Below are 21,951 nucleotides of genomic sequence, written 5' to 3' on the forward strand. Positions count from 1 at the left end.
TGGCCGGAAGCAGTGCCGGCAGGGCATAAAAGGAGGACTTAGAGCATGGAGATGCTGTCTCAGGCTAGGCGAGGGCTGCGCTTAAAGGGTCCCGACCCCCACCCCGGACACACAGTTCTAAGGGGTGCCCCGCTTGCAAAGAAGTTCTGGCTTGGAGTGCCCTGAGTGCCCACACTGGGCACATCACACCACTCGGCCATCAGCCTGGCTGCACTTGCCGCAGGCTGCCATCTGGGGAGAGGGAGTAATTGGGGGGCTGCAGGAGAGCTTCCACCCCCAGAAGCCCGCAGAGCCAGCCCAGTCCTCCCCATCGGGGGCTCGTACCCCATTCCTCCCTCACCTCCTTCCACTTACCCTTCCCTAGCCCCCCTTCTTATTGATGTACAAAATAAAGATAACGTTTCTTCCAACATTGACTCTGTCTTTATTGAACAAAACTGGGGGAGACTGGGAAAAGGAGGTGGGAGAGGGGAAGAGAAAGGCTGGGAGAGGGGAGGGCAACTAACATGATCAGGGGTTGGGAACAGGTCCCAGATGAAGAAAGGCTACAGAGACTGGGACTGTTCAGCTTAGAAAAGAGGAGACGGAGGGGGGATATGTTAGAGGTCTCTAAAAGCAGGGGTTGGGTGGAGAGGGTGCATTCAGAAAAGTTCTTCCTGAGTTCCCATAAAGAAGGACTAGAGGACACCAAAGGAAAGGAATGGGTAGCAGGCTTGAAACTAGTAAGAGAAAGTTGTTGTTCTTGACAAAGCAAATAGTTAACCTGTGGAACTCCTTGCTGCAGGAGGCTGTGAAGGCTACAACTAGAACAGAGTTTAAAGGGAAGTGAGATAAAGTGATGGAGGTTGGGTCCATGGAGTCCTATTAGCCAGAGGGTAGGAGTGGTGTCCCTGCCCAAAGTTTGTGGAAGGCTGGAGAGGGATGGCACGAGACAAATGGCTTGGTCACTGTCTTCGGTCCATCCCCTCCAGGGTCCCTAGGGTTGGCCGCTGTCGGCAGACAGGCTACTGGGCTAGATGGACCTTTGGTCTGACCCAGGACGGCCATTCTAAGCTCAGGGCTCAGTGTCGGGGGTCTCAGTGGACCCCCTTGATTTTCATGCACACCTGCTCCTGGGTGGCCAGGCTGGCAGCTCTCCTGCCCTAGACGGCCACTTTCCTGTGCCTAGTGCAGAGATCGTGGACGAGGTCCACGATGTCCGCACTAGCCCAGGAAGGTGCCCGCCTCTTGCGGTCCAGGGGAAGCTCCCGGGAGCCGCCAGCCTGGTCCCGGCAAGAGGGGGTGGGCTGGGGGGCATCGGGTGGGTGGCTCTGTGCCGTGCCAGGTGCAGGGTCTGCTAGCTGGGTGCTGGCAGGCTTGCACCTGGCACGGGCACCGTAGCCAGCCCGTGCCCCTTTAAGGGGTCCGGGGCCGGGAGGGGGGCATAGAGTTTCCCTGGTGTTGGCCAGAGTGGCCACCAGGGAAACCTGGGGAGGGCTAGCCTCCCACTAGTTCGAACTAAAGGGCTACACAGCCCTTAGTTCGAACTAGCTAGTTTGAACTAGGCGTTAGTCCTCGTAAAATGAGGTTTACCTAGTTCGAACTAAGCGCTCCGCTAGTTCGATTCAAATTCGAACTAGCGGAGCGCTAGTGTAGCACCTATTAAAGTTAGTTCGAACTAACGTCCGTTAGTTCGAACTAACTTTGTAGTGTAGACATACCCTAAGAGATTAGCGGCAAGGAGTCCTATGGCACCTTATAGACTAACTGAAGTGTAGGAGCATAAGCTTCAGTTAGTCTATAAGGTGCCACAGGACTCCTCACCGCTTTTGCAGATTCAGACTAACACGGCTACCTCTCTGATAAGAGATTAGAGCCCTCAAATTAATAGGTTTCTCTCAACAGAAAATAGAAAAGTCAGAGGGACATATAACATTTACAAGAACATAGCAAAGATCATTTTCTCTCCCCTCCCCCCATTTTAGCTGTGATGAAATGTACCTTTGGCTAGTGGAGCGTCTGGTTTTTTAGGCACAGCAACGGGTTCTTTCTCCTTTGGGACTTCCTTGGGCACCTCAGGCACTTTAAAGAAACAGCATTACTTTCTGTTACATTTCAGAATTTCCAGGGTATGCAAATTATTAAGAATAAAAAGAGTCATCATAAAAGCGTATCAGGAACATGAGCTATGTCAAAGAGTGATTTCTTATACACATATTCGGTGTTACTTCTAGTTAAGAAATCTGTAAATGAGATTTTAAAAAATAACCTCAACCATTACTTTTCAAGAGAAGATATTTTTTCTTTATGACAACCCCACTATTAATATGTACCTTTAACTGCTGGAGGTACTGGCTTTTTAGCAACTGGTATTTTCTCTTCTAGGACAGCTTTCTTGGGCTCTTCAGGCACTTTAAAGATATTAGTGTCTTTTACTTTCACAAATTCCAAAGATAACATATAAAATTTTGTAAACAGAAAAGTAACGAAAAACAAGTGGACATGAAAGAACGTTAAAGAAACTAAATACAAATATTAGTTTAACATAAACATCCTGTACAAATTACAAATGGATGTTTTCATCACAAAATTTCCATTGGTCTATCATTCTAGCCAAGTGGTTGCCAATGTTATTCACAGGAATTTCAGTGGTTCTTAGTTAGCCAGTGGTAGCACAATACCCAAAGTGGCAACTTTAGAGACTCTCAAATGACCAGTATTAACTGGCTTAGGGGGTCTTCTATTGTTCCCATGCAAGTCAACAACTAAATGTCCATTAATATTAATGTAAGTTTACCAAATGGGAGCATTGCAATGTTATTATCTGCTGGTTGTGAATGGACTTGGTGGACCTCATGCAGGTATTTATAATGACTACTGTTGGATACCACTAAAAACAACTAAAGGGCAAGGCTGTAAAATTGAGACATCCCTCAAAATGCAACACAAAAACGTTTCTAAAAGATTTTTTGCTATGATTTACAAACAGAACTGGACTCTGAATTAAAAAAGGCATTTGAAAATGTATGTTTTAAAAAGATAAGAAATGCTGAAATTAAAGAATCATTGTGTTATCCATAACTCCCCCACTTACTAGATTAAGTAGGGTATGATAACATACATTTTCTGACATATGATACAGAAATCAAAAATGAAGAATTGTTAAATGGTAAGATTAAGAGTTTTATTTACTATATTTGAATTATTTGTAATTATGAATAGTGAATGAGTATAGCTAAGATTACAAATATAACAGCTTGCTTGAAATAAATGTGGTTTTGCCAATAACTCTTTTACAAGGATTACTTATTTGTTTAAAATGATATTATTGCTGGCACAATAAATAACATGCTGGAAGATGTCAATAAGAGATACACAAACATGTAATGATAAGCAAAAATATCCTTTTCCTGGGAAGGCTCAGGGCAGTGTGACACAGAACAACATGACCTAGAAAGTGCAACACCAGCAGAAAAAATGGGTAACTGAAATTTGGGCCTCTGAAACATACATAAAATAGTTTCTATGGCAAAGCCAACTGGTTAAAGGATAAGTAATCTGGGGGATGGAAAATGTATAAAAAACTCTGGTAAAAAGGCATCAAACAGGAGAAATAATGGACCAGAAACTGAAGAATGACAAGACCAGGTGATCAGAGGATATGACAATCAGCATGGAAGTTGAAGGACTTCCCAGTGTTTAGGAATGTGGAAACATGAGCCTCTACTAATTCCATCTTTTCTGTCATTGTCTGACATACACATATGTTCAGACACTATGGGTAAGTCTACACCTGCACCCTCGCCGGCGCACTAGTTAGAATCACAGCTGATTTAAACCAGGAAGTGTGTGCCCGGACGCGTTAGTTCAAACCAATAGCGTTGGTTTGAACTAACATTACTCCTCATTTTTTGTTTCCTATTTAAACTCTGACAGCTATGATATCCATTTGGTGGCAGCATTTTCACTGTAAGGATTTCATGTGCGGGGCTTAGCTATATTATTATATATTGATTACAATGTTTAATACATTTTCATTCCTTTTTCTTTCAGCCAATTATCTGATATTCTTTTATATGCCTTGAGAATAGTAGTTATCTTGCAGATCAAAGGGAGAAGAAACTAGCAAATGAAAGAATAGTGATAGAAATGTAGCCGTGTTAGTCTGGGGTAGTTGAAGCAAAATGCAGGACAATGTAGCACTTTAAAGACTAACAAGATGGTTGATTAGATGATGAGCTTTCGTGGGCCTGGCCCACTTTAAGTGGGTCTGGCCCACGAAAGCTCATCATCTAATAAACCATCTTGTTAGTCTTTAAAGTGCTACATTGTCCTGCATTTTGCTAGCAAATGAAAGGACTTTACTGTGCATTTGCAATGACAAAAAGAACAGGACAAACTTCAGGAAAAACAATGATTACAAGTGAAAAAGAAAAGGTTATTTTTGTTCATGATTTCATTTATGATGCTTTATACCTTTAGCTGGTGGAACTTCTGGCTTTTTAGGTGCTGCAACAGGTACTTTCTTTTCTGGGACAGGTTCCTTGGGTACTTCAGGCACTTAAAAGATATTCATTTGTTTTAATTTAGGAATTTAGAAATTCCAAAGACATATGTAAATAATTAAGAAAACTAAAAAAACATGAGGAACATGAATACATAACATGAATGATGCCACATTCTGGCATCTGTTTGACACACAGAATTTACAAATTACCAAATCAATTACAATCCTAGACAAAGAACAATTTTGTCTCACAGAACAATAAGACTCTAAAAAACACCTGCAATTTTATCAGTTAACATGTACCTTTGGCTGTTGGACGTTCTGTTTTTTTAGGCACAGCTTTTTTAGGCACAGCAATTTGCACTTTTTCTTCTGGGATAGCTTTCTTGGGCACCTCAGGCACTTTAAAGATATTAGTTGGTTTTAAGAATTTATAACATATAAGGAACAGAGAAGCAACAAACAATAAAGATAGAAAAATTGGTAAAACAAGCCAGGAGCAATTAGAACCAACAAAACGACTGATTATATTTAACATGAATTAAAACATGCACATGAATGTTTTTATTTTTCTAGAGTTCATTGCTTTGAAAAGTCCCTGAAGAGGTGATGTACCTTTAGCTGGTGGAGCTTCTGGCTTTTTAGAAACTGCAATGGGTACTTTCTCTTCTGGGACAGATTCCTTGGGCACTTCAGGCACTTTAAAGATATTCATGTATTTTAATTTGGGAACGTAGAAATTCCAAAGACATATGCAAACAATTAAGTATAGTAAAGAAACATAAGAATGGGAAATACATAACATGAATGATGCCACATTCTGACAACTGTTTGACACAGAATTTACAAATAACCAAACAATTACAAAGTATGAATAAAGTCGTAGACAAAGATGATTTTTTTCCCTCACAGTAAAATAAGACTCTAATAAAAACTGCAATTTTATCAGTTAACATATACCTTTGGCTGGTGGAGGTTCTGTTTTCTTTGGAACAGCAATTTGTACTTTTCCTTCTGGGATAGCTTTCTTGGACACATCAGGCACTTTAAAGATATTAGTTGGTTTTAAGAATTATAACATATAAGAAACAAAGATACAATGTAAAACAAAGAGAGACAAATTGGTAAAACAAGCAAGGAACAATTAAAACCAACACAATGACTGATCATACTGAACATGAATTTAACCATGTGCATGAATTATTGTATTTTTCTGGAGTTCATTGATTTGTAAATTCTTTGAAGAAGAGATGTACCTGTGATTTGTGGAGATTCTTCTTTTCTAGGAATAGCAGTAGAAATTTTTTCTTCTGGGGGAATTTCTTCATAAACCTCAGGTACTTTAAAGATATTAGGGTTTTTTCAGAAGATTCATAATTACTTACAACATCTTAGAACAAAAAGACAACACAACAAACAACAGACATAGGGCCCTATCCTGCAGTGGGATACACAAAGCTACTCTTCACTGCTTCTCAGAAGTATGCCAATTGCCAGTAGAGGCTGATGCATTAAACAAAATCTGTTGCCTGGCTATACCAAAAGACACTTAATATGGGATTTAATTGGGATTACCCCGTAGATAAAGTGTCCAGTGCAGGCAAATCCATGTTTATTCAAACAACTACCAGAGGTTTCCATCAAACCCCCTTCATTTTCCATCCAGGTCCCTCAGCCAAAAGGCTTGGACCTTCCTATCTACCCCCTCATAGGACAGTTAAGGTGGGCTATAAGAAAGAGAGGTTGGGTCCTGGGTGTACCAATCATAGGAGTCCCCATCTCCCTCGCACACTCTGTTCTTTATCCAGCATCTCCTTTTAAGTCCTTAATGAGGCCATTTATGTGGTCACTGGATGGCTTCTCTATCAAGTAGCTGTACTGGACATCCACACCAGACCTACAAAATAAGTGACCACCTATAGCCTACCACCATTTCTCCTCACCAGAAAATGTCCTCTCTGAAACCTGCCGAGTACACTGAGAGCTTACTCCACCACAGCAAATATCATGATGAGGGAAATATTCCTTCCTAGCCTCCCTAAAAAGAGTTATTAGTACAATGCCCTCAAGCAACTCCTAACCCTACCTGACATTCATCACCTCTAGGGGAGGGTGGGTGGGTGCTCCCTTGCCTGCTGCATGGAGGAAAGACTTCTAATGCCCAGGATTTGCATCTCATTTCCAGGGAGTGAGCCAGCGTGGAATCAGGGAGGAGAGGGGGATTGATGCATCGTAAATTATTTCCAGAGATCAAATTATAAGTGACATCCGCCAGACAAACTGGACCCAGTTTGCTTATTTTTTCTTTTATGAAATTTTATATAGGAGGACTGATTGGCATCTAATTCTGCCTCCCCGATTTGCTCTGTTCTCTCACTTTTTTAAAGCTATTTGTACTACAAATATTAAAATATTTAAATCATGAAGATCTGTGTCTTCCTTAATATTTTGTTCCTTAAAAACTTTATGAGAAATTATGGTGGGCACTTTAATCTGTGACCCAGGAGTGTAATTCTCTGTGCTTTAAACAAAAACAATTTATTTTCTCAAGAATAAGGTGGGAAAACATTCTCATTGATTTTTTTAAATTAATTTGTAATAAAAGAAGGACAGTTTCCAAAACAAACTTGAGACAAAGAGCTTTTTTCCCACAAACACATAATCCTCACTGCCAAATCTATCACTAAATTGAAACAGACAATTAGGGTTTATATCAGACAGAACATTAATTACATATTAAAAGAGGTTAGAAAAGTACAGGATAAATTAAGAGATTCTTCTGTCTTTGAAATTCCAGTCAAAGGTTGATGTACCTTTAAAAGGTGGAGCTTCTTCATTGGGTACAGCAATTGGTACTTTCTTTTTGGGAACAGATTTCTTTGGCATCACAGGCACTTTAAAGATATTAGTTTGTTTTAGGAATGTTGAAAATATCAATATAATGATAAACAAAATACACGGTTTTGAAAAACAAGAAGTTAGTGGGAAAAAAAACCCTAAATGAATTATATTAAACTATGAAAACAAATGGCTCAGATTTTCTGGAATTCACTGCTTTATAATTCTAATGAAGCATTTATGTACCTTTAGCTGGCAGAGCGTCTTCTTTTTTAGGGACAACTGTAGGTTTTTTTTCTGGTGGCACAGCTCTCCCAGGAACCACAGACTCTTAAAGATAATAGTGTTCTTTTAGATAATTCTAAATTCTTACAAAATCCCAGGACAAAAGCTGAACACAAACTACAAACAAAAACGAAGAGCACTAACAAAACAAAATATTATCTAAGGCCCTTAACATTCTGCAGTACTGGATTTTTATTGTTGCAGAATCATAGGACTTGAGAAGTCATCTAGACCAGTCCCCTGCACTAATGGCAGGACTAAGTATTACCAAGACCATCCCTGACAGGTGTGTGTCTAACCTGCACTTAAAAATTTCCAATGATGGAGATCCTACAACCTCCCTAGGCAATTTATTCCTGAGTTTAACCATGCTGATAGGTGGTTAAGCCCATTGCTTCTTTTCCTATTCCTTGACATTAAGGAGAACAATTTTTCTCCCTCCTTTTTGTAACAATCTTTTATATACTTGAAAGCTGTATGTCCCCTCTCACTTTTCTCTTCTCTAGTCTAAATAAACTCAGGTTTTTCAATCTTCCCTTACAGGTCATGTTTTCTAACCTTTAATAATTTTTTGTTGCTCTCCTCTAGATTTACTCTTCCGAGATATGCCCTTACAGCTTGACTGTGAACTACTGATAACTACTCTTTGGGAATGGTTTTCCAACCAATTAAGCATCCACCTTAAAATATGTTGCTATTACAGAATTTTTTTAGGTCTTACCCTTTATTTCTGTAATACCAAGATGAAGCATTTGTGGCAAAAATCAATAATTCCAAAAAATATACTTGTAGTAGCTTGTGCCTCTGAATTAAAATGCTACAGAGTCTACATCTAAGCCACTGCAGTAAATTGGGCCTTGGATATTTCATGTAAAACATGAAATTAACTTTAAAAGATGCTAAAGAAAATATGGTAAACATATCTTTTCTTTCATTAAGATTTCAGACTGTGGTGATGTACCTGTAATTGGTGGAGCTTCTTTTTTAGATATAGCAGCAGGTATTTTCTTTTGCTGAACAGCTTTTTTGGGCACTGCAGGCACTTTAAAAGATATTAGTTTATTTTAAGAATTTATAAAATACAAAATGTAAAGAACAGAAGGGCAATGGAAGACACACACACAAAAGACAATCAAGGAGTAGTTAGAATGAACACATGAATTATTTGCATGGAACCTGATGTGAATCATTAGGATGAATACCTGTAATTTACTGGAGCTCTTTGCTTTATGAATTACAGGCAGTCCCCGGGTTACGTACAAGATAGGGACTGTAGGTTTGTTCTTAAGTTGAATTTGTATGTAAGTCGGAACTGGTACATATTGTAGGGGAAACTCTAGCCAAACATTTCTCCAGAGCTCAGTTTTATTCTCCTACACTTCACTTCCCTCAGTCCTTTATTCTCAAGTTGAGGTGTCTGCTGAGAAAAGCCGCTCCGCGTCTCCCTGGTCTGCTGGGGGGAAGCAGCTAGTGCGGGGTTGCCTCACCCCGTTTGTAAGTAGGGATCCGATGTAAGTTGGATCCATGTAACCCGGGGACTGCCTGTACTTATATGCAGACATATAAAGCAACATAACTACTGAACAAATTCATAAATTAAATAGATATTATCAATTTAAATGTCACACTTCTATTTGATTTTTTTTATCTATTGTTGCTTCAATACCAATTAAGATTACTAAAGAAGTGTGTGAGTGTGTATATGTGTATAGGGTATATACATTTTTCCTCTGTTTTTCAAGTGAGTTTAATTTGTATATTGGACAGCACTCTTGGATAGTCTGTTTCACAGTTTTTGCTGTGTAGTGAGTTATGCCCAGGAGAGCACAGAGCACTACTCAAGAAAGACAGCATTTAATCTGCACCCACTCAAGTCTTATCAGAATTAAAAGCATTGCATAAATGCTTTCCTGACTCAGAGTCTGAGCCCATTTCTTGGTGGGGCTTTCATGGGCATTAATTTCAGAGAAAAATATTTTGAAAGTAGAAAAATATGATTGGAATTAAAAGGCATAGAGACCCAAGAGTAGAGATGGAGGTGAACTTAAAAGTCTTTATAGATCATTTTTCTTTAAATTTAAATGTGATGGTATCCCTCTAATTATATAGAAAACAGATTGGCACCATGAATTTGATTGCCTAATTTTCTCCAGTTCATTGCTTTGTAACTCCAGTGAAGAGTTGATGTACCTTCATAGGGAGCAGTTTCCTCTTCTCTAGGAATAAGAGTGGGTGCTTTTTCTTCAGGGACAACTCTTTCAGGAACCTCAGGCACTTTAAAGATATTGGCTTTCTTTTAAAACTCTCAAAATTATTTGCAAATCTTAAAACGAAAATCCAATATAAACAAAGACAACAAAGAATAACTAATAATAAAGTACTGCCAAAGTCCCCAGGGTCCTGCAATTCTTTAGGAGAAGATATTACTTCAAGTACAGAATTAATACTGCAGATTTGAATGATTTGAAGATACTGAAAATGTTTGCTTTTATTTTGTGCGGTACCATATGAAATAGATGCCATTTACTCTTTTTCACTTGTATTTGCCCTCTGTTCCCAAGGACTACCTTGAATTGTTTCAACTTGATATCTGTGGCACAATATTTCAATGACCTCCGTTTTTTTTTTTTTTTAACAAATACTGTGTATAAGTTATTTCTCTAACATTTTCAATTTAAACAAAATTTACTTATATACTTTTAGAACTAAAATGTTGGGGGCCCTTCCCCCTTAATTTCAAGAGAAGAAAGTGCAGTTACTTTCCAATTCACTTTTGTTACATAAGTGAAGTGTTAGACTCGGAGTTTCTTACTTCTCATTATAGAATCTAAGGTGCTGCAGGAGACGAGGGACCTTGACTATATCACAAAGAACATCAATTGCACTTTAAAAGATGTTAGTTAGGAATGAGATAAAGTCTTTCCATAAAATTCCAGTCAAAGCTTCTTCTACCCTTCATTGGTGGAACTTCTATTTCGGGAGTAGGAGCCAGTAGTTTTTCTTCAGGGACAGCTGTTTTGGGGATGGCAGGCACTTTAAAGACTTTTTTTTAAAAAACTTTTAGAACTTTTAAAAGTTCTTGGAGAAAAAAGAACAAGAACCCAGAAAGACACACTTGTAAAACAAGCAAGAATTAAATGATGCTTGCGGGACATTCATGCTAATGAAAATATGAGAAAAGAATAGGGCTGTTAACTATCATTTCATGAAGGATTGTTGTACCTTTAGCTGGTGAAGGCTCCTTCCTTTTAGGAAAAGCCACAGTTACTTTTTCTTCCTGTACAGCTCTCTTACGTACTTTAGGAACTTTAAAGATATAGTATTTTTTTAAGGACTCTTACATATACAACTACATGATTCATTACAAACAGAAAGGCAATATGTGACACAGGGTCATATTTGATTAAGACAAACAAAGAATGACTGAGACAAAGCATACTTCTCTCTTACTTAATAAACAATGAAGATGAAAGACTAAAGAGTTTATTCTTTTGTAATGACAACTAAAGAATAGGTGTACCTTTGGCAGGGGGAGGCACTTCTTTTTTAGGAACAGCGACAGGTACTTTTTCTTCTGGGACTGGTTTCTTACGCACTGCAGGAACTTTAAAGACATTGTTTTCTTTTAGGAATTGCAGTATGTATGTTATTTAAGAATAAAGGTGAGACAAGAAATCAAACAGAAAACAATAATTCAACAGAAAAATCACAGAAATTAAAAGAACATGAGCACACTGCATCATACAGAACATTTATTAGTTTGAGACCTAGCTGGCTAGGCCTCTTGCTTCCTGACTCTTGGTGTTCAACCTCCTTTTGATACACGTGACTAACTCCTTGTTGGATTAATTTTAAATTGGGATGGACTTTTAAAGAGGTCTCTCAGACAGATGATGAAGTATTGCATAATCTACGAAGCTGTATCTAGCTATTGATATGCAAGCAAAGCTCCCATTCCACACTCTTAATTTTGGCCTCAATTTGTCTCCCACTAAAGTCAATTGAGAGATTCTCTTATGACTTCAATGAAAGCTGGATCAAACCCTAAATCCTTCTAAAAAATGCCTCCCATTGACTTCAGTAGGATAATTTGTATGAGTAAGGACTAGCAGATTTGGCACAGTTTGGGTATCTTGTGCAAATATGGTCCAATAGCGAGAAATGTATAGAGGTCTGGCCTATAGCAGAAACTCTGCTACCCTGCCAGTGGCATTATTATCCATGTCCTTCATCTGAATTAGTAGAGCCTGACATAGGGAACAGACTAGGAGTAAAATCCTGTTCATATTGATTTCAAAGTGGTCTTGTTTTCCCCCTAGAAGTATAGCTATAGTTAAGAAAGAGCTTCACTATTTCTGAAGATATGGGTGGAAACTGTTCACTCATTTGACATGAAGAGGGGAGGGGACAAAAGAGGTTTAACAGATTTGATGATATTCATCAGCAAGGAACAGCTGGGAAGGCCCTTGTTTGTATAAATTTCATACCATTTTCAATAGGTTAGGTTTATAAATCTTAATAAATAAATATAATTCCATTCCCTATGTCATACAATGACCAAAAAGAAAACTGCCTTCTAAGAAAGGAGCTACAAGACTTTAAATGAATTATTGTTGATTTGATATCTTAATCCTAATTTTGATTTGGTTGGTAAATAAAAACTCTAGTCTTAATGGTCAAATAATTAGAGGGGTTACTGGAAATTCCAAATTATTGGAAGATGGGATTCTGGGGAGACAGAGGGCTTTAGTTTTACATTTATTCAATATCTGATGTACCTTTAGCTGGTGGAGCTTCTTTTTTAGGAACAGCAACAGGTATTTTTTCTTCTGGCACAGATCTCTTAGGCACTTTAGGCACTTGAAAGACATTTTATTATGGATTTTCAAGTTACTTTCAAAGAATTAGGATGAATGTAAGATATAAAGAGCAAAAATCACATACTTGTAGAACCACATCCCTATCACACACACCAACATAAATTAGAACAATTACTATGCTTAGAGTTATGTGAGCATCTGAAAACTAAGGAAGATCATTTTTCAGCAGGGTGGGGAATGATAATTGTCAATTCACCATCTGCTTGATATAAAGAATTTTAAATTATAATGATGGAAAAAAGGCCCTAAGTTTTAACCGCTCTACTGTTGACAAATAATTGCTAGACAAAAGATTTCTGAAAAAATAAATAATCCAGCAACCCATAATTATACTGGTTGTAAAACATAGTTAAATTGCATCAGAAGCTGTCATTCATACAATGTGTAAATTGCTTTATTTACAATTAAACTAATTTGTCTTTGCTTTAGAAGGCTCCATGGGAGTCTTCTCATCTTATTCCCAAATAGGTTTTCTGAGGTGTGGGAGGGAAAATTGTCCTTAAGTTGATTATCACTACCAATTAAGACACAGGAAGGAGGACTTAAGACAAGAAAAACAGACTTGAGCATTGAAAGGAGGACAGAACCTGAGGGGGGAAAAGAATACATGGGAATGTTGACATACACAGCTAAGCATGAAAAAATCAGGAGTTGGTGTACCTATAGCTGGTGTGACCTCGTAAGCTTCCTCAAAGATCTCCTCAACCTTTTTAACCTCCTCATAAACCTCTTCAGTCACACGAATCTGCTCATATTTCTCTTCAGGCTCTGGAACCTCCTCATAAATCTCTTCTGGTTCTGGAACCTCCTCATAAATCTCTTCTGGTTCTGGAGCCTCCTCATAAATCTCTTCAGGCTCTGGAAGCTCCTCATATTCAATGTCTTCATGTTCCGGAATCTCAAACTCTTCTATAGCCTCATAGGTCTCATACTTTTCATACTCATATTCATACTCCTTTTCTGCAGGAACAGGCAGAGAGATTCTTTCTTCCCAGCTGGGTTTCTTGGGTACCTCATGAACTTTGGAAATAGTATTATAACTATTACTACATTTGAAGGGCTGGAAATGACTTGTACAGAGTAAGACAAAACGAGTCAAAAGAAAACCACATACTATAAATACAACTACAAGAAGTTTTTGTTAAAAGGAAGAGATTCTATGAAAAGTGATAACAGTCCAAAATATTTTAGGAACAAACAGAAGGAATAGGTCTTTTGAAGAAATTCAGTAAGACTTGTCTATACCTTTGGCCGGAGGAGCTTCTTTTGGTTTAGGAACAGCAGCTGGGACTTTTTCTTCAGGAACCGCTTTCTTTTGTACCTCAGGGACTTTAAAGATACAGCTTTCTTTTAGGGATTTTAAATAGTTTAAAAAATGATACAAATAAGAACACAACACAAAACACAATCTCATGATTTTGTATTGCAACAATTAATCTGTCACATAAGAATACATGGGAATTTGACAGACCACACAGAAAACGTAAGTGTTAGAAAGATTAAAATCAAGAATTTTAACACATATAACACACACAGTCTAGAATGCATGTACCTTTCACAGCGGGAAGCTCTACTTTTTTAAGAGGAGCAACAGGTATCTTCTCTTCAGGAACAACTTCCTTAGGCTTCTTAGGCACTTTAAAGATATTATGTGATTTACACAATGTTGAAAACAACATCCAAGCACATAAACTTACAGTCAACAGAAACACAATCCTACAAACAAATATCCAAACACAGAAGAAACACAAAGCACATATAATAAACTGCTTTGTGCTAAGAAGTTGAATAAATCACATTAGTGTCAGTGTTAATATTTTTATTTTTAAACTACTATACCTTTAACTGCTGGAGCCTCCACCTTTTTAGGAACAGATACTTTCTCTTCAGGGACAGATTTCTTAGGCACCTCTGGCACTTCAAAAGATGTGATTTTTAAAATTTAATTTTCAAGTAACATCAGAAAAAGAAAGATGACATAAAATGATAGGACACAATGAAAGCAAAAACTGATCTAAAGAACATACTGTAAGCATTTTTAAGATGGAATCAGGTTACAAACAATAGATACATTCTATTCAAGGCCAGTGTTTTTAGGCAACTCAAACACTTTGCAGATGTTATAATAGCAATTTGAGAAATTTTATACATCAGAAACAAAAGGACAACACAGAAACCAAAATACAAATGCATACGCCAGAATTATAACTGCATCTTGTAAGCCCTAATCCTGGTGAAGTCCATTTCAAAACCTCAGTAGTTGCACACACAGTCTGAGACTGGATGTTAGTGAAGTTATTAAAAATGTAATGGAATAATAACATTGCTTTTTTGCCTTGTTATTTATTAATTCATGTACCTTTCGCTGGTGGAGGCTCCATTTTGGGGGGAACGGAAACAGGTATTTTTTCTTCTGGGACAGGTTTCTTTGGCACCTCAGGCACTTTAAAGATATTATTTCATCTTAAGAATTTCATTTCCAAGCAACATCAGAAAGACACACACAATACAAGACAAAAGAACACAAACTTACACAACAATAATCACTGATGCAAAGAATATTCTGTATGTGTATTTCATAGCAACACTGTAGTGGAATTGGATTAAAAGGATCAGCTTGGGCAACTTCCTGCTCTAATGGCAATCTACAACACATTGCCAGTCAAACACTATTAGGGTACGTCTAGACTACATGCCTCTGTCGCCAGAGGCATGTAGATTAGGCTACCAGACATAGGAAAATGAAGCGGCGATTTAAATAATTGCCGCTTTATTTAAATTTACATGGCTGCCACGCTGAGCCAACAAACAGCTAATCAGCTGTTTGTCGGCTCAGCGCGATAGTCTGGCCGCACGGGTGTCGACATCAAAGGTATTTGTCGACCACCCAGGTAAACCTCATCCCAGGAGGCATACCTGGGTGGTCGACAAATACCTTTGATGTCGACACCCGTGCGTCCAGACTATCGCGCTGAGCCAACAAACAGCTAATCAGCTGATTAGCTGTTTGTCGGCTCAGCGCGGCAATCATGTACATTTAAATGAAGCGGCGATTATTTAAATCGCCGCTTCATTTTCATATGTCTGGTAGCCTAATCTACATGCCTCTGGCGACAGAGGCATGTAGTCTAGAGGTACCCTGAGTAACATATATTCACATTGCAAAAAGGGAGGACATAGAAACCCTTCCAGTATCTTATTGTGTACACTAAGAGCTGCCAGTGTTTTTGCTTTCTAGTTTTTAGTTGTAAACCACTCCGCTGAATAGGCACAAATTGTTCAGCATTACCAGGTGATATCTGGACACAATAGTCTTTATTTCTGCTTGTACACAGTTATGATTTGAGTTCTTGTTATTCACCCAGTCAGACATATTTGTGCCTTTTTCTGTAGTAGATTTGGCAGTGCTTACTATGAGATTTTAGAATATACTGTACTGCAGATCTCTCGGCTAAGTATTGGAGATGCTGCAGGGCAGTAAGATCATACCACATCATTGGCCAAGGGAAAGTCAAAGAAAATCCTACCAGTCATTTTGTTGAGAAGACACATTATGCCATGCAGACACTATTTGAGGGCACTGTTGCTTTGATTAGCATACAACAAGGCTCTTAGCTTTGTTTTTGGCAGATCATTATTATTGGAAACCAAGTGATAATTAAAGGTCTGATCCTGAGCCCACTGAGGTTAGTGCCAAAGCTCCCATTGATTTCAATGCTGCAGGATCAAGCCCTGTCTGAGCCCTAGTATTCCTTAACAATGGACAGTGGGGTTTGGAAGTAAGGATCTAAATTGTGATCACCAAAATCCACTGAAATATCAATGTCCAAATGACAGAGCACTCACTTCCGTAAAGCACAAAGGGCTGTACCTTTAGCTGATGGAGCTTTCTTTACTTTAGGAACAGGTACTTTTTCTTCTGGGACAGCTTTCTTGGGCACTTCGGGCACTTTAAAGATATTTTGTTTTAACAAATTTAACTTTTAGTAAACATCAAAAAACACAGAAAACATAAAACAGAAGACAGCAACATATAAGAAGAAAATATATACATAAAACAATATTTAAGAAGAGAATTACATGAAAGTGTCTCAAATATTTTTGAATATTAAAGATGCAATAAAACAAAAAGTAGTATATCATACAAACACACAAATATATAAACATATCTATACAGTGTGTACACATACAGACCTTGAATATATAAAATTACACTCAGTTAGAAAGTGGTATACCTTTAGGAGGTGGTGGTGGTTCTGATTTTTTAGGCACAGGGGCAGGTTCTGGTTTTTTAGGCACAGCAACAGGAACTTTCTCTTCAGGAACAGCTTTTTTCAGCACAGCAGGAACTTAACGAAACATTATTTTGATTTATGAATCATTGTTATCCTTTCTGCCACTCCAGAACAGAAAGACAACATAAAATATAGGGTACAAATGTGTAAAGTACAAAGCCGGTTTTCTGAATGGTGCATTATAGATACATTTACAGTTTGGAGTTTGATCCTGAACCCACTGAAAACAATGAGCGGCTTTGCTATTGAATTCACTTGAAACAAGATCAGGCCTCTTACTTGTAATGTTCCATATGTACAAGCAATAACAGAATTGCTTGGATGCATCATAAATTAATGTACCTTTAGCTGGTGGAGCTTCCACTTTTTTAGGCTCTGGAACAGGCACTTTCTCTTCTGGAACAGCTTTCTCTGGCACTTTAAAGACATTATTGTACTTTGAGAAATTCATTTTTGAACCATAAGATACAGAACAGTGACATGAGACATAAGACCATTAAAAAAACAATTTTCAAGATCAGATATATCTTTCTCATCATGATGCACTGAATGGTGAAAAGGAGAGTAAAGAATGAAAGATTGTGATGTATACATTGAATCACAAACTGTTGTACCTTTAGTTGGTGGAGCTTCCTTTCTTTTGGGCACAGGAACGGGCACTTTTTCTTCTGGCACAGGCTTCTGTGGCATCTCTGGCACTTTAAAACATTACTTTGGTTGAGAATACCTCACACATGTCATTCCAAACAGAAAAGCAAAAAGTCATGCCCCCAAAGATTTCAAAGATGTGCCTCCCAAAGAACAGGGTAAAAATGTTTATATCAAACATACAACAAAAAAAAACGAAAAACAAGCTATCATCCCAGGGCAAACACTTTTCAAATCACTTCATATCTGACCTCTCCTTTCTCATCCTTAAAGTAGACCTGGACAATATCTTCAAAATATGAGCATGAGACATTAAATTCATAACTTTACTAGACACTAAAAAATCATAGACTCAGTAAAACACTGGATTTATGGCTTTGTAACCAGCTAGCCCTCATATGCCATACAACTGTAGAGGTGCTAACTGTCCATATCATGTTGGTCTCTTGCAACTTGTGTGAACTCCTTCTGATCAACTCCTTATGTTCCACCTTATATTTAACTGTGACTCACTGAGTACTTTTCCCAGACCGCAAGAAGAACTCTGGGTAAGCCAAAAAGTTTGTCTATTTAACCAAGAGAAAATAGAGGAATAAAATATATTAATTCATCTACCCTATCTCTCTAATATCCTAGGACCCACTTGGCTACAACTATGAAACAAATATTCAAGAAGTAATAAAATTAATTAAATACAAAAGAAAGTCTGATAACTTCAGAGAAAAGGTGCTGTACCTTTCGCTGGAGGAGCTTCTTTTCTCTTGGGAACAGGTACTTTTTCCTCTGGGATACGTCTTGTGGGTACCTCAGGCACTAAAAATACCATTTTTGTTTTAGGAATTTACTTACAAAACAACAAGAACATAAACTACACAAACTCAACTGTAACACAAGAAAATAACTCCAGTACAAACAAGTACCATTCAACAACAATTTTATATCCAAAGAAAAAAAAGCACTATAAAGGGATATGCTTATTTTGGCCATAACCTGAAATTCTCACCGAGGCAAATTTATCTTAATGTCAATTGTCCAAGTTCTCAGTAAAGACAAAATGGTCTGGCCCTTAAAACTAGGTTTTTAGAGCTTGTAAAAATAGTAGTGGTGATGAGGAAATTTGGGCAAAAAATACAGTTTTTGGTCAACATGAAAATGTTTGATGAAAAATGTCACTAGCTCCTATTACTATATCAAGTATATTTTTCCTGAAACTACTCTCTTACACTGATTAGGCACTTAATACATTATATTTAAGAATGCTGAATGGCCAGATGTGGAATATATATTAAGATTCAATTCTTTTTTTCAGAAATTTTGAGTATATTGCTGGTACTCGCTACATCAACTAACTTGCTTACACAATGGAACTGTTAGCTAATTAGAATCATCTACTAATTCATATATAAAAGTAATGGTGAATGGCAGAATATACCTGACTGTTTTCTTAAACAACAAAGGATGGTATTCTGTCTCTGTTTAAAATCAGGACAATTTTGTCTTTGGAGCCAAGATTTCACCAAATTGATTTCTTAAAAAATAATGAATTCCACAACCCTGAAGCCTCAACACAAGTTGAATGATGGGATACATGGTAGACTGCAAGAAGTCACTGGCCACCCCGATGGGCAGGGTAATAAACCCTGTCCTAAAAAATGATTTTCACCCCTGCTTAACTTTAAGGAAGAAAATCATCCCATTGGCTTTGTCTAGATTAGGATAAGATGTTAAAATAACCATGTCACTCCAACAAAACAACAAAGCAAACAACTAACTTTAGCTCCTTTTAGATGGTCAAGTTAGATTTTAAGTAACCCCAATCTATTTTCCTAAACTAGACAAACCACATACTTGCTTCCACAGAGCATAGCCAGATCTTGTTTTCACAAGGAAAAAGGCATATTTGTAAAGTGTGTTTACTGACAGGTTTAATTTTGTACACAAGAATTTCAAAGTATAGTTTTGATATGCATTAGATGGTCAGAGTAAACCATAAATTCGCCTCCAGGAGTGGTCATGAAGAAAATATTAAATAAGACCTTTGGTAAGCCGTTAACTTTCTTTTGAAATTGGGACTTTTCCTAAATCACATGGGCAGTTTTAGATTTTTGTGCTGTATCTTTACGTTATGTTGTGAGATATTGGACATTGAGCTGGATGGGAAAAAGCTTTTCTGTTGTAAGAGTATTTTTCAGATTTTGAAAAAATTTCCATCTCCAAATTAGGGCAAAAAGATGAAATCTCAAAAATGCTCATGAACCAACTATTTTTAAAAATAGGGATTAGATTGATTAAAATGTATATCATCATTTTACACAGTAAAATGTTAGCATAAATTAGCTAACATCTTGTAGAAATTTTTTTCAAACCAAACATTGACAAAAATTTAAATATCAAAACAGGATAGTTTGAAAATTTATTTTTATATTAGGATAAGGAGATTAGTTGAAAGCTAATATTTCCTGTAAACAGATTCAGACTGAACTAATGGGCATAGTCTTATAATACAATGTTTTATTGAAAAATTCCTTCTTGTTTGAAAAATTTTTATTACCAAGAATTTGGGATGACCTGCTTAACTTTTTGGTTAAGATTAATATGCAAGGGTGATAGAGACTTCTAAGCATCTTCATCAACTACTCTCCCTATGAAAATATTTAAAAGCTCTGGAAGATGGACTGGATAATTTAAAGAGCCCTTTCCATTTCTGGCCTCTGTGATGTTAAAAAACATCCCACAATTATTTAGAATTTTCAAAAACATCTAAATGAAAGTCAATATAATTGGCATTCTTAGATCACTTAGTCACTTTTGGCCACTTAAGCTGCCCAACATCTGGATGCAAATGCCATTTCTTGTGATTATGGAAATCTCAATAAGGTCAATGGACATTTAAAATATGGAGGATAACAAGATAAGGCCCCAAACCAACATGAAATAAAACTGATACATTCATTGCCTTATCTGATTACCCAGACTCCATTACACTAGCAATTGATTATTTACAGCATTGAACACTTACTGTATTTGCAAAAATTGTAATGAACTGTAAGGATTCAAACATGTCACACACTTTGTAACAAACACCAATAATTAATTGTCATAACAAAGAAAAAATGTATTGGAATAACTAAAAGAAAATCTTCACATATTTGCAAACCAGAAGAGTTCTGTTTTGATTTTATCCCAAAATTTCATTATACCTTTCACTGGTGGGGGAGCTTCTTCTTCATATTCAGGCACTTCCTCTTCCTCCTCCTCATATTGAGGAACTTTCTCTTCATATTGGGTTACTTCTTCTTCATAGAGGGTGACTTCCTCTTCTTCCTCCTCCTCCTCATACTGGGTAACTTTCTCTTCCTCTTCATAATGGGTGACCTCTTCCTCTTCATACTGGGGAACTTCAACATATATTTGTTCTTTTTGGACAACTGTCTTACGTTCTTCAGGCACTTTAAAAAATATTAATGTTAAGATTTTCAAACATCATCACAAAAATACTTATGAACAGATCAACAAAACTACAACACATTGCAATAAAAAGAACTAAATCAAATCCAGATTGCCCAGTAAAAGCAAAAGGCAGAATTCACAATACATTTACAACACAGATACACAAAAAATGTATGTTCTAATATTAAAGAACTGTCATATAGTAGCTAGAACTATATCGAATGTACCTTTAACTGGTGGTCTCTTCACCTTTTTAGTAATAGAAATTGGTAACCTTTCTTCTATGACTACTTTCTCGGGAACATCAGGCACTTTAAAGAACCAGAATATTCACATTTAAGAACTTTACAAAACAACATACAGAAACACAAATAGTTGAGAAAGAAGAAAGATATATAAGAAAGAGTATCTAACATATGACCAACACAACTGTGCAAACTGTGGAAACATTATACATAGTTTAATACAACAAAAACCAACAACAACAAAAAGACCAAGACCTCAACGTATACATATGAGCAGATGATCTTTGCTGTACCCACTTCTTGCCAACAGCGTATTTATACATACTCTGGGTCAGAGCTCTGACACAAAATCCATTCAATCCTGAAAAAATTCAGCTCCACTGTGACCTCAGTGACTGCCCCTCTCCAAATGAGGAAAGCAGGCTGCTTCACAAAAATGTGCCTATGTGGTTCTCTTTCAGATTCTCCAGTAACTACAGCCAGAGCCCTCTGACCGTCACTTGAGTTTGTGAAGAACAGAACATTCCAATCCAGTCTTCCCACAGTAAAATGGGAGAGCAGGAACAAACATGCCACTTGCACAGATGGAAGTAGGCTGTGTAAACTGGAAGCAACCCATGTCTACATCCAGAAAATGATACGATATTTACTGTAAACACTCCAAAAAGCTTAAGACATGGAAAGAGTGCATCCTTTGTAGAGCTTCTTCTCTTTCTCAAATGGCACTGGGTAATATCATCTCCCATCTTTCAAACTGCTGAAGATGTTTTATTAACATGAGAAGTCACCCAGGAAAAGCCAGTGTGTGCTAGCATTTGGATGAC

At 37.4% G+C, this 21,951-nt stretch overlaps 1 protein-coding gene across 50 annotated transcripts in view; it reads right to left on the reverse strand.

Moving 5' to 3' along the window:
• TTN (titin) overlaps nt 1-21,951 on the reverse strand; it is a 323,995-nt gene that overhangs the window by 135,187 nt on the left and 166,857 nt on the right. For 18 of the 50 annotated variants that reach the window (XM_089779942.1, XM_089779940.1, XM_089779930.1 and 15 more), the window contains 24 exons: nt 21,110-21,193; nt 20,633-20,881; nt 18,168-18,245; nt 17,399-17,482; nt 17,127-17,201; nt 16,725-16,838; nt 16,361-16,438; nt 14,849-14,932; nt 14,329-14,406; nt 14,042-14,125; nt 13,735-13,818; nt 13,150-13,509; nt 12,388-12,468; nt 11,130-11,213; nt 9,800-9,883; nt 7,571-7,654; nt 7,300-7,380; nt 5,743-5,826; nt 5,447-5,530; nt 5,102-5,185; nt 4,790-4,888; nt 4,456-4,539; nt 2,313-2,390; nt 1,981-2,061 (listed from right to left, as the gene is read on the reverse strand). In XM_089779942.1, coding sequence (XP_089636068.1) covers nt 1,981-2,061; nt 2,313-2,390; nt 4,456-4,539; nt 4,790-4,888; nt 5,102-5,185; nt 5,447-5,530; nt 5,743-5,826; nt 7,300-7,380; nt 7,571-7,654; nt 9,800-9,883; nt 11,130-11,213; nt 12,388-12,468; nt 13,150-13,509; nt 13,735-13,818; nt 14,042-14,125; nt 14,329-14,406; nt 14,849-14,932; nt 16,361-16,438; nt 16,725-16,838; nt 17,127-17,201; nt 17,399-17,482; nt 18,168-18,245; nt 20,633-20,881; nt 21,110-21,193 — 2,460 coding nt within the window. The remainder of the gene's footprint in view (nt 1-1,980; nt 2,062-2,312; nt 2,391-4,455; nt 4,540-4,789; nt 4,889-5,101; nt 5,186-5,446; nt 5,531-5,742; nt 5,827-7,299; nt 7,381-7,570; nt 7,655-9,799; nt 9,884-11,129; nt 11,214-12,387; nt 12,469-13,149; nt 13,510-13,734; nt 13,819-14,041; nt 14,126-14,328; nt 14,407-14,848; nt 14,933-16,360; nt 16,439-16,724; nt 16,839-17,126; nt 17,202-17,398; nt 17,483-18,167; nt 18,246-20,632; nt 20,882-21,109; nt 21,194-21,951) is intronic. The other 32 variants (XM_089779919.1, XM_089779931.1, XM_089779925.1 and 29 more) reach the window with 32 other exon arrangements.

Source organism: Pelodiscus sinensis, chromosome 7, assembly GCF_052426305.1.
Source record: "Pelodiscus sinensis isolate ZL-2025 chromosome 7, ASM5242630v1, whole genome shotgun sequence".
NCBI lineage: Eukaryota > Metazoa > Chordata > Testudines > Trionychidae > Pelodiscus > Pelodiscus sinensis.